The sequence below is a fragment of the Corythoichthys intestinalis genome, chromosome 15 (assembly GCF_030265065.1).
Source record: "Corythoichthys intestinalis isolate RoL2023-P3 chromosome 15, ASM3026506v1, whole genome shotgun sequence".
NCBI lineage: Eukaryota > Metazoa > Chordata > Actinopteri > Syngnathiformes > Syngnathidae > Corythoichthys > Corythoichthys intestinalis.
In genome coordinates, this window is record NC_080409.1 from 46,723,604 (window position 1) to 46,739,832 (window position 16,229).

General features: G+C 38.4%; 1 protein-coding gene across 3 annotated transcripts in view; it reads right to left on the minus strand.

Moving 5' to 3' along the window:
* LOC130931535 (brain-enriched guanylate kinase-associated protein) overlaps positions 1 to 16,229 on the minus strand; it is a 272,836-nt gene that overhangs the window by 4,069 nt on the left and 252,538 nt on the right. For all 3 annotated transcript variants that reach the window (XM_057860428.1, XM_057860430.1, XM_057860429.1), the window contains one exon: positions 11,220 to 11,303. In XM_057860428.1, the coding sequence (XP_057716411.1) occupies positions 11,220 to 11,303 (84 nt within the window). The remainder of the gene's footprint in view (positions 1 to 11,219; positions 11,304 to 16,229) is intronic.

Here is a 16,229-nt window from a genome sequence, read left to right on the forward strand (position 1 = left end):
AGTATAAAAACTAACTAAAAACTTACAAAGACGAATGTTAGCCTAGGCTTAGCTGGGAGAGCAATTTTGTCGAGTGTTACAGCCGCAGAGTGAGAAAACATGTTTGATTCGCTTGAATGAAGGAGAAAAAGGGATAACGTCAAAGATCGCTAATTGCGAAAGATGATCTTGCCGTCAGCACAAATCCACGTTCGCTGGATCAAGGGAGGTCTCTACTCCCAATGTTTTTTTGTTTTTTTTTAGATGTAACCTTTCCACAACAATATTTACATTTTAACTAACTTATACATTTTTAACTTATTAACTTATGAATTCTTTATGTTCTTTTTAACACAAAGGCATGACATCATGTAGACTAGAGTTGACACAGTGGCTGAAAATGGCGAAACTTCACTTGAACTTTTCCCCCCTCAAAAAAAAAGTCATGCAGTATAATTTTTATTTTTTAAATTTTATTTAGAAGTGTTTTTACTTTTTTATAGAAATTATTTTTTTCTTGCTCTAATCTTGAGCAACTTGAGCTGTGGCTGTGGGTATAGTCTGTAAGATCTATTTATTTTAATTGTATTTAAAATATTTTTATTTATTTATTTATTTTAACAACATATTCATGTTCCAATTTGCAACTATGTTCTGAAAAATAAAAAAATCCTGTTCAATGGAAAAAAGTAATTTTTTTTTTTAACCCATACATCTCAAAATAACACTTTTTGGAGCTATAATTGCAATACCGTGAAACCGCAGTATTTTTGCTCACGGTTATCGTACCGTCAAAATCTCATACCGGCACATGCCTACTTGTGACACATTTTTCAAATTTAACTAGGCTCGCTTTCGACAATATGAAGTGAAAGTTATTTACTTGCTATTTGTAATGCTGATCACCAGTGTTGTTAATCTTACTTTGAAAAAATAGTCAAACTCAAACATCTGTCAGTCATCGTTAACTTTAATAAGCAACTCCAGTGCACTGCCTGACAAACAAGTAGCAGGGAGAGTGAGGGAGGGAGAGCGAGTGAGCCTATGCGATCGGCTCAGGACAGCTTATCTATATTTTATTTATTTAGTTTTTAATTGAGTAAAAAAAATCCGCGATGGACTGAAGGCGCAAAGTTTGAAGCGTGAAGTAAGAGGGATCACTGTACATTATTTTCAATGAATTGTACCCACCTGGACGCCACGAACTGGATCTAAAAAAAAAAAAAAGTTCCCCGAGAGTTTTAAGATAACGCTCGCTACGCTAAATGCTAATGCTAACGAGAATGCTATGCCACCTAGCCAAACATCGTGTTTGCAACGGCGTCACCACCCCGTTTCCTCCTCCCGCTCTGCACTCTCCAGGGCAGGCAGGCAGGCAAGCAGATGTGTGACAAATCAGACAACTTTCGCTTCATTCAACCACACTGTAGTAACGCGCCCCTTTCACATCCTCAGTAACGGTGACGGCGTCGCAAAGATGGAAAAAGTAATTAATTACATTACTCACTACTGAAAAAAATAAAGCTATTGTTAGGGTTGTTCCGATCATGTTTTTTCGCTCCCGATTCGATCCCGATCGTTTTAGTTTGAATATCTGCCGATCCCGATATTTCCCGATCCGATTGCTTTTTTTTGCTCCCGATTCAATTCAAATCATTTCCGATAATTTTTCCCGATCATATACATTTTGGCAATGCATTAAGAAAAAAATGAATAAAACTCGGACGAATATATACATTCAACATACAGTACATAAGTACTATATTTGTTAATTGTGACAATAAATCCTCAAGATGGCATTTACATTATTAACATTCTTTCTGTGAGAGGGATCCACGGATAGAAAGACTTTTGACTTTGTATATTGTGACTAAATATTACCATCTAGTGTATTTGTTGAGCTTTCAGTAAATGATACTGTAGCCATGCCTAAATGCATGATGGGAAGTGGAACCATGACTGTGCGTAGTGCTACCAATTGATGTATCTTCTCTGCGTTGGGGAATAACATAAGGTGTTAAGAAAAAGATCAATTGCTACCTTGCTTCCCCACATTGCTTCCCATGATATTTCTAATCGTAGGTAGAGGGATTGTAAAGCCAATTAAAAAAAGGCTCCAAAGGCTGCCAAAATTCACTCTACTCATTTTACGCTGCCTTTTACCTCTCTATATAGGTAAAACGGCACCATTACAGATTGAGCGCGACAATGCGCGAGTGGGTCGTGCAGCGCGTGCATTAATTGCGTTAAATATTTTAACGTGATACATTTTTAAAAAATTAATTACCACCGTAATCGGGATAAATTTGATAACCTTACCTTAAGCCTAAACTAAAGACTCTGGATGAGTGTAACATATTATGTCTGTAATGTTAAATACAATTAGAAAACGATTTAATTTAAAAAAAAAATATATATATATATATATTAAAAAAGGCATGGCCGATATTTTTTCTAGCTATTATAAATGCCGTTCTGTTCGTGTGTTGCTGCTCCTTTTGGACGTTCTTTTTCTTGGCTCGGAAAGTAATTCATTCTTGCCGAGTCCAGGTCTGCTTGCGATTCTCAGGGGATTTGCACTACCTTGCCCTCCTAATGAACTTGTCAGGAAACTGCTGAACACAACATCCATTTATTTATTTGTTCCACTGTTTCCTAACACCATTCTGCTTCGCCTTTCGATGAAGATGAAGGCTAGAGATTTCTATTATTAATGATGTATATTTTTCTCTTTGCGAACACTCCTTTTTTCCTTGTCTTACCATATCTCTGTCAGTTACCAATTTGTTCGCCGTGACTGTTGAATTTGGGCACAGTCTGTTGGATGTTCCTGCCATATCAACATCTTCGATTCATTTTCCTATTCTTTCATCCTTCAGTGCCTCTCAAAAAAAAAAAAAGCCTAATTTCCTCTCTTACTCAGTGTCCTTTTTCCCCTCAGTCTACCATCAAACACATATCAGTTCCACAGGGAATGTCTTAGATTCAGATTAAACTAGCGCTCCGGGTCTCCAGATGGAAATAGACAGAGGGGAGGAAAAGATGAGTTACGGACTGGGCTTTGTTTAGAAATAGAAGCTCTCCGCGGCATAAAATAACCCGCAACTTGTAAATGCGAGCTATTTTTAGCGACTGCCAATTCCCAGGAGGAATCCAGATGGAAAGTAGGTGAGGATGCTTGGAGAGAGCTAGCTCAGCCATTAGTTGTTATCTGAGGCAAATCTTAATTAGCAGTACCATTGCCACTCTGTTTGAATTTAACGCATCTAGCGGCGTACTCTTCAACAGGTCTTGTTCCACTTATTGATGTTCACGGTTTAACGGCTGACAATAGAAGTAACACTCATTATATTTTGCCTCGCAGCAATTCTACGCTTTTCTCTGTAAGTTATTAGTTTGGGATTCTTGCCGGTTTTGCCTTGCTTTAGAGTCTTACCGCAATTCGGAATGAAGTCCGCAACCTCAAAAGGAAGATAAAACGCGTTGTTCCTTACAGATGAGGCTTTGCATTACGGTTCAGGGATAGTTCAGTTGAGAGTTCAACGACAACGCACAGCTTTGTTGGGATTTAAAGTCGTTTGATGCTACACTCTAAGGGAGTTTACCACTCTTCTTTCCCTGTCTGTGACTTAATGTCCATTGTAGTTTCTTTTATTTGTAATAACGTGACAGATTGAATCTTAATAAGTGGTGTACAAAACGACTTGGTAGATGATTGATGCCTTACATATTTTAAGCCTTTATAGAGCTCTCATTGAAGCATTTGCTTGCTGCGAGACCTCCCAGTCAAAATAGATTGCATGTCTAGCTCTATCAGTGGCAATGAAAAATGGTCATTCACTGCCACTCCTCCCAGTTTAAATGAATTGGACGTCTATCATCGTCAACGGTAGGCAATGAGTTAAATACAATGATCCCTCAATTTTCACGGTTTCACCGCCAGTGGGAAGCTTTAGGGCAGTGGCAAAGCATGTGTTGACTTTGACACATTGCAGACACGTGGACTACAATCGTTCTTCAATGATACCAAGCTTCACTAATCCAGAATTATTAGAAAAAACAAAAACAAACAAAATACAGTGATCCCTCATTTTTCGCGGTTAACTCATTCACTCCCAGCCATTTTCGTCAGAGCAAGGCCCTTCGCTCCCGGCCGTTTTTCTGGATTTCGACTGATTTTGCAAGGCCCACAGAAAATTCTGTTCTATTGCTTGGAACCCACCAAAAGAAAGATTAGACTCTCTTCTTTTAGCAGAAAAAAAGTTCATATCTTTTTCCATTCTTTAGAAATCAGCATTAGAAAATAGCTTAGTTCGAGCAATTTTCCAATTTCTGATGAAAAAACGGAGAAAATGAGCTTTTTGTAAATGCATACATTTCAAACATAACTTTGACTTTAACAAAGCTATTTTTTGCATTAGTTACATACCAAACATCTAAATAATGTTTTCTTTTAACAAAATACCATGAACAACCAGACAAATAGAGCTTTTGATAGCAAAGTAACAATTTATTCACACATGACTACTGAGAGATGTTGGTTTGTCGCCGAGATGACGCCGTTGTCGCCACGTCAGCCGTGTAAACTTTTCCCTCATTGTTGTCTGTCTCACAAAGATGGATTATTTTTGCGTTTCTGCGGGGTCTGCTCGGCGAGTCGCTGCACTGGGGGTCCCACTCGTTTTGTTCGGTCGTCCAGCGCCTGGCCTCCCAGGCGTCCTCTCGGTTGTTTTGTTCGGTCGGAGCGCCGCCTGGCATCATGCTGCCAGCGCTCCGACCATGCTGCTCGGCCATTCATTGCTGTTGAATCAGGTTGCCTGGTCTACAAAATGCGCTACTGCCCTCCAGTGGCCAGTTTTATCGCTTTAAAATGGGTTTGGAGCTTTGTTGTTTCTCAGATAGAGCGGAAGCTATATAAGCTTCTTATTTAAAAAAAAAAAAAAAAACGCAAAAGACGTATAAATACATTTTTGGGACAATGAAGCATTTAGAAATAGAACGTATTTATACGTTTCTGGGAGCAAATGAGTTAATATTAGTATTGTGACATTCTGTAATGACATGGAACTGGTCAATTGGTCACTCTGTGCCCCGGACAAGATCTTCTCTACAATGTGATCTGAACCTGGACAACGCGCCTGCCCAGGAAACACTTTCAAGTCTGGATATAAGGAGGATAGCTGGGGAAAATGGCGGCCGCTGTGTCTGACCGCACTCGAAGTTGAAGACATCGAGGATGTGTATCTTTTTGTTGGGCTGCTGGCTGCAATTCTTCCACAGGGGCTTGGAGCCCACTTGATTCGTCAGATCATCATGAAAGTTTTGGAAAGCCAAAAGAGATCAGTGGAATTGGCCAGTACTGCGGCTAGCGCTATCGCCGGACTGCACGCCAGCCTCAACAGCCTGTGATGACTTATTACAGGTGAAGAATGATCTAGCGGCATCCAACACTGCCACAACCAGAATGGTAATGAAAATTGCGACGGAGCTGTGAAACCTGGAGATGAAGGAAGCAAGGAATGAAAACCACGACGAGGATTAAATCGACGAAATGGGGTGGCGGACACAGCCTGCCATCGGTCCTCAGATATTCCCTATCTTCTGGATCAAATCAACTGAATAAACTGACCTCTGAATTATGAACTTAATCTACTGGATTTAATCAACATAACGAGCACATCGCTGCGATCAACAAGGAGTATTGGGAAAATAAACAATCAAGTGGAGGGAAAAAAAACAACCTTGTAATCACTACACAATCTGAAATGTCAAAAATTGTTATTCGATAATTTCTGCGTCCTATGGTATACTGGGGGCGGTATTCAATAAGCTTCGGCTTCTCCTGTCTGCCCTTTTCTTTTCAGGTTGAATTAAATGTAAACGCATATGAATGCTGTATGTTTGTTTGGATTTGTCATGCCTGAAAGGAAAATAAAGAAATGAATTGGACGTCTATCATTGTCAACAGCAGGCAATGTGTTAAATACAGTGATCCCTCAATTTTCACGGTTTCACCATCAGTGGGAAGCTTTAGGCAGTTGGCAAAATGTGTTGACTTTGACGCATTGCGGACTACAATCGTTCTTCAATGATACCAAGCTTCACTATTTCAGAATTATAAAAAAAAAAAAATACAGTGATCCCTCTTTTTTTTCGTTCAATGGGGACCAGAACCTGCAGCGATAAGTATAAAAACCACGAAGTAGCACCCCCCACCCCCTCCAAAAACAAAATTGTACGTGTGTTCAATGTATTTATTCAAATTTATCATTGGAAAGAGATACATACTGTATAAGAAATGTTATTTCACTTTTCTTCCAAAATATAATGAAAACCTTTATGTACTGCATATGGCGAAAAACAGACAAGACTGAAAAAGCAGTTTCTGCTTTTAAACTTCTCTTTAAAATAAACTGCTGTATTTTAAGCCAAAAGAACTGTTGTGGTTGATATAAAAATATGTCTATATGCCGCCATAGCAGATTCATGGCGCATTAAGCCCCTGAACCGTTTTACCCTGGAAACCCCCGTTTACAGACGTCGCGCAACCGCTTTTGTTTCAACCTAGCCATAAAAAGAAGGTAAGTAATCTTATTTATTATTCGAAATGTCTGTCATTTTTAGCTTAGAATCATTAATTGATGTCCAATATTTAGTAAAAAAAAAAAGAAAAAAAAAGACTTAAAAAAAAAAAAATCACTCGCATATTTTAAACTTTTAAACAAATTCCATCACAATGAAAAAATTAGCGTCTTTAAAAAAGTCACGGATATCTACCTCATAACTATCGCTTAATTGTATTTTTTTCGTTACTGTCGCATCTTCCCCAATATTTTAGATGATAAATAATTGTTTCAAACAAAGAAAAAAAAAAAAAAACAGTTTAAAAGGGTAAATATAAGAAAATGAAAATCTCAACCACTCCTCGATATCTGCGATTTCTGCATCGCGACCCTTGTTGTATTACCATGTTTCACCCGAAAAATCCCCCAAAATCTGGCTGTGGCCATTCACAGCTACTGTATGTCTTGATACTGGGTGATACATGCTACATGGAGTTTTGTGATCGAAAAGAGGTAAGTACACGATAATATCTCGTTGAAATCGTGGCGTCTTTATTTATGCTCGCGCATGCTCTCCCCTCCAGTTAGGGTTTTGCTGTTAATTTTTTTTTTTTTTTCTTTTTTAAATGCCCTCCTGTTCAAAAATTTTCTTTCCCCAGAAAATTGAGATTTTAAGCTTTCCAATGATGTATCACATATGCATATAGGACAATTTTGAAATTTGGCCAATTTGGGGGTCTCACAGCGGAAGTTCGAGTCACCTGAGTGTTTTCCGCCATATATACCTGTATTAGGCCTGAACGATATTGGAAAAAACTATTGTTGCGATTTTTTTTAGGTTTGCAATATATTGCGATATTATATTGCGATATTAAAAAAAAAAGATCTATCTTTTTTAAAGAAATTTTCACTAAATGACTTGAATAGCTGTTTGGAAATACTTTACATAACACACCGTGACCACAGTGTATTCATATAATACCGTTTAATTTGTGAATGATGAAGATTTCTGTATGAAGGTATCCAGGAAGTCATGTCTGCACAAAATAGATCATTTATTGAATACAATATTTTACACTTCAACAGCAGCAAATACATTAAATGATAAATAAAAGAGCAGGTGCATTAGTCCCCTAAGTTTTTGACAAAATATAACAATAAATAAAAACTTCTGTAAAATAACAACAAAGTTGTCAACATATTTGAACAAAAATATTAAATATGACAAATAAAAGAGTTGTTCACAAACTATAACAATAAATAAAAACCTCAGTAAAACAACAAAGTTGTCAACATATTTGAACAAAAATATTAAATATGACAAAAGAGTTCACAAACTATAACAATAAATAAAAACCTCAGTTAAACAACAAAGTTGTCAACATATTTGAACTTAAATATTAAATCTGACTAATAAAAGTGCAAGTGCATTAGTCCCCTGAGTTGTTTACACAAAATATAACAATATAAAACTGCAAAACGGCAACAAAGTTGTAAAAATATTTCAACAAAAATATTAAGTATCAAAACTTTATGTGCAGCTGTACTATATACAGTTATTTGAAAAATACGGTTTACAATAAATTTAAATATAAAAGATACAAACTCAATTGAACTTGTAAATAATTGAACTGAATAACTGCAAATAACTGTGATGAATAACAGAACCATTTTAACTACCAAATTTCCTGGCTTCCTGATAGCTGTCACATGAATAAAAAGAAGAAAAGACATTCCTTCAGCTGTGTTATGTATTTGTCTGCATATCGTCCACCTTCCTTGCTCAGCAATTCTCAACTGGGTCTCATAGGTTTTCGGCCAAGACTATTAGTTTATCCACTAAAGCAGGCTTGAGACAAGAACGTTGGCACGTAACAATGTTCCCACCTGTGCTAAAAAGCCTCTGATGGGGAGCTCGTAGCAGGAATGCATAGATACCTGCGTTTTAAATGGTCCCACATGTTTGACAGATTACTTCTTGTTGAGGCAACCATGGCGAGGCACTGTCGACAGGGCTGTTTTTTGTCCCTTATAGTCTTGTTCTTGCCAAAATACTTCCAAAACTCCTTTTGGATACAGTCTTCCTTGCTCCTCCAACGTGTTGATTGCTTGCTTTCACTTTGAGAACGGGCCCTCCTCCCTCCGCTCTGCTGTTCGGCCCCTCCTCCCTCCACTCCGCTGTTGCAGGGGGAGGGGGAGGAGCCGATGACTTGCTGGAGGGAAAGAGAAGCTGTGCGCTTTTTTTCCCTCTCCTTCCTCAAAACAAACGTTTGTGGATTAAAAAAAATGAAATTAAAAAACTATCGCACGTCCTTGCGATGGGACTATTGCACATGCGCACATCGCGATGGCGATGTTTAAACGATATATCGTTCAGGCCTAATATATATTTTAGTAAATGGTTTTTAAGCTCTCTAAATGTAATAACTACGATAAGTTTTAAACATGTTACTGTCCCTCTGAATTATTTTTAAACAAGAAAAAATGCCCAATCCATTAAAAAAAAAAAAAAAGTAGAAAAATGCTTGTCTTTATTAAAGTGCGTATGACAGGAGAAAAAAATGTCTTAAATAGGATTATTATGTGAATTAGAATCGTATTTTGAGACGATTTGCCTTTATACAACAATTTAGCAACGCGCAGATGACGAGAAATTAGTCTTTTAATCTGCCGGTTAGCCACGCCTACCATTATAGGGCTCTAGCGTCCCCAACAGGTGGATGACGTCAGCGGAGTCACGATTTCATCTGATTTAATATGCAGCCCATTGAGGAGGAATTATTCACAACAAGGAAAACGCGACGAAGAGAGCATTTCGATGACCCCATTGTTACATATTGTACCCTTCCTGTTAGATAATTTCTCAGCCACTCCCCAGCAACCCCCCAATACCGTACAGTTGTAATTAGGGCTGTCCCAAATCGTCTCCCGATTAGTCAGCCGACTATTTTTACGATTAGTCGACCAATCTAATAAAAAAAAAATTTTCTACTTTAATAATGAAATTTTTGTTGAAGCTTATTAATTCACAAAAAACATTTTGGAACACCTACATTTTTTATTAACGTATAAATAAATAGCATAAATATCAATAATAAATCACAAGCAATGAGGTCAAATGCTGCTGGCATTAACTAGTGCAAAAAAACACTGAGACTTCACCTCTTTAACAGGAGTCGAAACAATTCTTACTATTTTTGTGGTATGTCATTGTCTATATTGTTCTAAATGTTAAAATGAATTGCAGCGTCCCGGACAACCATTTTCAGAATATTTTGTGTGAGTTCAGATGCTTTTTCTGGTGTGCATTCCGCATTTTTGGGGGAGGGGAAAAACTGTTCAACTTTTGTTTGTTTTAACCTGAAAATAAATAAAAGTAGAGGGCACACTGAAATATTACAATTATTTTGAGTGAAAGGCACACATACAGTAACAAAAATTAAATATATATTATTAATTTTATAGTATATGTACGTATATACACAATAATACTGTATAATATAAAGTAACTAACATTAGTGCAGTAATGGATTACAGTAAGCAGGCCAGTGCTGTTTCCATATATATTTTTATTATATTATGTATATACAGGATATATGTATATATTTTACCCAAGTGGGAGCTTCCATGATACTAATAAATTTCATAATAATTTTAAAAAAAATTATATAATATATATACTAATTATTTTAAATAAAAATGCACGTTGATACGACGCACATAAAGGCAACTTCCATTTTAAAAAATTGTTAGAAAGTTGTATCGATTTACAATCCGCTAGCTTGTTATTTCTAGTTGTCTTCGAAAATTACACGTGGATGACGGTGTTTCAAGTGTTCGTTCATAGCCGACGTGCTACCGTGGTATGCCAGCTCAGTTTAGCAAAGACTACACACAGTGGCACCCTCCATAGTTTCCTTGAAATAATTCCAGGCTCTGGCTATTCTGGTCGTTCGATTTCCTCCTCACAAAGGCGGCGGCGTGCATAAAAACACCGAGAGGCGTCGGATGGCTCTTTATGGATACATTTATTGACCAAAACAAAAACGTGGGGGATGCAGTCACTCAACGCCGCGCTACCCGCGCACTTTCCCAACTCACCGATCTCGCTCCTTCTCTCTCGCTCGCCCACTTTCTTCCTCTTTGCTCAATCTGACAATGCCGGTCACATTGAAATAACAGCGGCCGCCTTGGGGGTGCCAGTAACAACCGCTTGCATCGCGAGCGCCTGCCATTTTAAACGTTATCCGCATGTAATTTTTTTTTTTAACCTGTCATTACCCGTCGACAGTATGTTTTGCCTGTCGACGCATTTACGTCATCGATGACGTCTACAACGTCGACTAGTCGGGACAGCTCTAGTTGTAATTTAACCAGTATATTTGATTAAAATCTTGTTTTAGCGATAAACATGAAGTCGGTGCTTATGATTTACTTTCGTGCGCAACACGAAATCATGTGGTCGGCCAGATCTGGCCCGTGGGGCGTGAGTTTGATACCTGTGGCCTAAAGCTTGACACATGCGGCATTCATGTCTAAATTTTTCATCCTTGTCCTTCCGATTAAGAAAACTGAAATTCTTCAAACCTGTCACTAAAACACAGTGATGTTTTGTTTGAATATAGTCCGAGACCTTTATTCATGTGTAAATTCTCGACATAAATGTTAACATCTCACCTCAGACATCTTGTGAGCTCTGTAATGAGACTTTGAGCACTGCAGCAGCTGGGCAGCCAGGTTGCAGTCTTTCCTGTATAGGTTCTGCGGAGGAAACACAAAGATCTATCACTATATTGTTGCAGTACCAGAGGGAGTGAGGGGGTATGTGTTCATATTGCCATTGGGCAAACTCTGAAACACTTTAAATTACTACTTTCTAATTGCCGTTTAATTATTTTGTAATTAGGGGAGCCCTGAGAGGAAGGAGGTCTAATTATAGGTGCAGTGATGCAGTGTGATAGCGTTAAGCTTCATAAAGGAGCTCCAGAACAATGAAATATAATCTGTATGCATCCTTTTTGGTAGCAATTTTTAAATATGAAAGCAGAAAATTTGAGCCGTCTACTGTTTAACTGCTCCAACAATGATGCATGTAATATTTATTCAGTTAAAGTAGTTGTCTGATAATGAGTTTTTAACCGATATCAAACCGATATATGTGTTCGCAGACTTAAAGCAACACTAGGTAACTTTTCAACCTTTATAAAATATTTTCATATTATTTGTGATGAAATGTCAACTGACAACTAGTTGAATGACACCTCTTTTATATCTTGAGGGGGTCTGTATCGCTTTCACCAGCACTAATTTGAGGAGGATGGCAGGAACCCTGCCACACACACACAAAAAAAAACTATAAATCTGCTGACTGCTTTACGTTAGACTTCACTTACTCCTTTCCTCATTAATTATAAAGACAGAAGTCGATGCTAACGTTTAGCCACATCTGGATTCATTACCGTATTACTTTTCATCCTTCACACAGCCGTTAGAAACAGAAATGTTGTTTAATACATCTGCAGGCGACCGTCGTGATTTTATGACACTATGCGGGCTTGCGCTGGTCCTCATGGGAACAGCAGGGTCGAGAACCAAAAGTGGAATTTGCCATGTGGCAAAATGGATTTTGCCATCAGGCATTTTTGTTTTCCATGTAGCATTTTTTTGCCATGTGGCAAAATTGATTTTGCCATGTCGCAAAATGTATTTTGCCATGTGGCAAAATGGATTTTTGGTTTGTTTGTTTTTCTGCCATTTAATATGAATGGAAAACTTGGACGTGTATAGCTGTCAATGGCATAACCTGACTTGGGTGCCAGTTGAATGTCAATGCGCTGTAATGTAAAGTGTATGGTCAAAAATCACAGCCACACGTTTTTCTGCCATTTAAAATGAATGGAAAATTTGGACGTGCCTAGCCGTCAATGGCATGGACGTCCATGGCCTGCAAAAATGCCATGCACCCCCAAAAAATGCCACATACAAAAATTTTTTTAAAAAGAATGCCACAAACCAAAATCTATTTTGCCACGTACCAAAATAATGCCACATGTCAAAATACATTTTGCCACATGACAAAAAAAAATGCCAAATGGCAAAATCAATTGTGCCACATGGCAAACAAAATGCCACATGGCAAAATCCATTTTGCCACATGGCAAAAAAATGCCACATGACAAAATCCATTTTGCCATATAGCAAAAAAAAAAAAAAATGCTACATGGCAAAGAAAAAAATGCCACATGGCAAAATCAATTTTACCACATGGCAAAAAAAAAAAAAGCCAAATGGCAAAATCCATTTTGCCACATGGCAAAAAAATGCCACATGACAAAATCCATTTTGCTCCAAGGCAAATACCACTTTTGGTTCTCGCTGTCTGTCCATGGGAAACGCAATCTTCCTTAAGGCAAAACAGTACCGCTTTTGTCCACTGGGGTTGCTTAAAACTACTAAAACTGAAAAGTTACCAAGTCTTGCGTTAAAATAATTCTAATTATATTGTAATACCCCACTGGATGCTTTAATAATGATAAATGTAACTACACAAGGATTTTCAAAATAAAATTAACACTCTGTGAAAATTAAGAGAACAACTTTAACTAAAGACATAGAAAAAGTGTCAAAATAATATCCCATATAAATACGTTAAAATGAAATGAGCCAAAATGGCCGTAATTACATAAATGGAATAATTCACAAATAAATCATGTTTACACTAGTTAACCTAAAGATCCACTCGGGGGCCACACAGCATGACAAATACAGGCAGGCAGTCATAAGACATTCCAATGCCATGGAAATTCCCAAGATGCATTTAGCTGGGCTTTTGCACAGATTTTTAATTAAAATTGTGTGTTTTATTACTTTTCTTAGTGACTGTTTCTTTCTGGTGGTGCAGTAGTAATATGTGATGAGTTTATAAATAACTATTTCTCATTTAATATTCATTTATTTGTACACCATGAGTGACCAAGGTCTTTTCCTCTGTTAAAAATCCCAAGCATGTTTGTTTGGAGAGAACACTCTGAGCACAGCTGCTGTGCTAAGCTGTGACCAGCACATGCACAAAGGCTGCAGGCTTGTACGTTAATTTATAACCCATGGCACAAAAACCGGTGCAGTTATTATTTTAAATGCTATAATCAGACAACTCTCTTTGCTAACATGACTCACTTAGCTTAAACTGTTACATATACTTCGTTTCCACTTTAAAGCCAAAGAAGCAAAGGCATATTTGAGGTTCTCAATCTGTGTTCAGTATTGAACGCAGTGGGTGGTCTCCGGGTGCGGCTGATGTTCCATTTTCTTGTTTGCAGTATTTTCTCATGTGGGTGGTTCGCAGTTTTACACTGTAAAATCAGCCTGCTTAAAAAAGGTCATGGTCTGGTTGCTGCGTATGTCTTGAGCGTGCCGCAGCGCTGAGATTTTTTTTTTTTTTTTTTTTTTACCAAAGCATCAAAGCTTTTGCTCTGACAGCTTTGACTCCCCCGCCAGTTAGCTGCGACTTTGTTTCCAATCATTCTATTCCTTCTCTTGCTAATGCCGGGAGGGGCGTGAGGGCGTCAATGGATTGTGAAGACGGTTCAAATAGTTTGCTGGCGATGTCTTAGTTTCGGTTATTTCATAGTTAGCTAATACTTTAGAATCCCCCTGAAGCTGTACAGTTTTCTGGAACAAAAATACATTTTGAACTACTGTTGTGCATGACGCCTTCGAAATACAGTATCACATGAGACTTCAGTGAGGTTCAATGTTTTAGCTTGGACGAGGGTGACCATATTTTGATTTCCAATGAAGAGGACTGTAATAAAGGCTCAGGATTCTTCCTATTATCATTGCAGTAATGTATATTTACAGTGGGGCAAATAAGTATTTAGTCAACTAACAATTGTGCAAGTTCTTCTACTTGAAAAGATTAGAGAGGCCAGTAATTGTCAACATGGGTAAACCTCAACCATGAGAGACAGAATGTGGAAAAAAACCCAGAAAATCACATTGTTTGATATTTAAAGAATTTATTTCCAAATTAGAGTGGAAAATAAGTATTTGGTCACCTACAAACAAGCAAGATTTCTGGCTGTCAAAGAGGTCTAACTTCTAATGAGGCTCCACTCGTTACCTGTATTAATGGCACCTGTTTTAACTCATTATCGGTATAAAAGACACCTGTCCACAACCTCAGTCAGTCACACTCCAAACTCCACTATGGCCAAGACCAGAGAGCTGTCGAAGGACACCAGAGACAAAATTGTAGACCTGCACAGGGTTGGGAAGACTGTATCTGCAGTAGGTAAAACGCTTGGTGTAAAGAAATCAACTGTGAGAGCAATTATTAGAAAATGAGGACATACTAGACTACTAATAATCTCCCTCGATCTGGGGCTCCATGCAAGATCTCACCCCGTGGCGTCAAAATGATAACAACGATGAGCAAAAATCCCAGAACCACACGGGGGACCTAGTGAATGACCTACAGAGAGCTGGGACCACAGTAACAAAGGCAACTATCAGTAACACAATGCGCCGCCAGGGACTCAAATCCTGCACTGCCAGACGTCCAGTACACGTCCAGGCCCGTCTGCGGTTCGCTAGAGAGCATTTGGATGATCCAGAAGAGGACTGGGAGAATGTGTTATGGTCAGATGAAACCAAAATAGAACTTTTTGGTAGAAAACACAGGTTGTCGTGTTTGGAGGAGAAAGAATACGGAATTGCATCCGAAGAACACCATACCCACTGTGAAGCATGGGGGTGGAAACATCATGCTTTGGGGCTGTTTTTCTGCAAAGGGACCAGGACAACTGATCTGTGTAAAGGAAAGAATGAATGGGGCCATGTATGGAGAGATTTTGAGTGAAAATCTCCTTCCATCAGCAAAGGCATTGAAGATGAGATGTGGCTGGGTCTTTCAGCATGACAATGATCCCAAACACACAGCCAGGGCAACAAAGGAGTGGCTTCTCAAGAACCATTTCAAGGTCCTGGAGTGGCCTTGTCAGTCTCCAGATCTCAACCCCATAGAAAATCTGTGGAGGGAGTTGAAAGTCCGTGTTGCCCAACGACAGCCCCAAAACATCACTGCTCTAGAGGAGATCTGCATGGAGGAATGGGCCACAATACCAGCAACAGTGTGTGAAAAGCTTGAGAAGAGTTACAGAAAACGTTTGGGCTCCGTTATTGCCAACAAAGGGTACATAACAAAGTATTGAGAGTAACTTTTGGTATTGACCGAATACTTATTTTCCACCATGATTTGCAAGTAAATTCTTTAAAAATCAAACAATGTGATTTTCTGTTTTTTTTCCCACATTTTGTCTCGCATGGTTGAGGTTTACCCATGTTGACAATTACAGGCTTCTCTAATATTTTCAAGTGGGAGAACTTACACAATTAGTGGTTGACTAAATACTTATTTGCCCCACTGTATTTATTAAATGGTGGTAAATCGTATGTTTCCGGTTCATCCCGTGTTTTTCCTGTGAGGTCACTATCACACAGTGCCTATTCACTTGTGTTCGCGATTGAGCAATAGCCTTCAGGCGTGTAGTTCTCCCTTTCCTTGGTTCCTTGATGGGTACATCAGCACATAAGTACATGATAACAATATTATTTACAGACTTGTTTCATACAAGGGCATAGGTTTGCATAGGGACGGTAGGGACATAACACAACTTTTCAGGATGC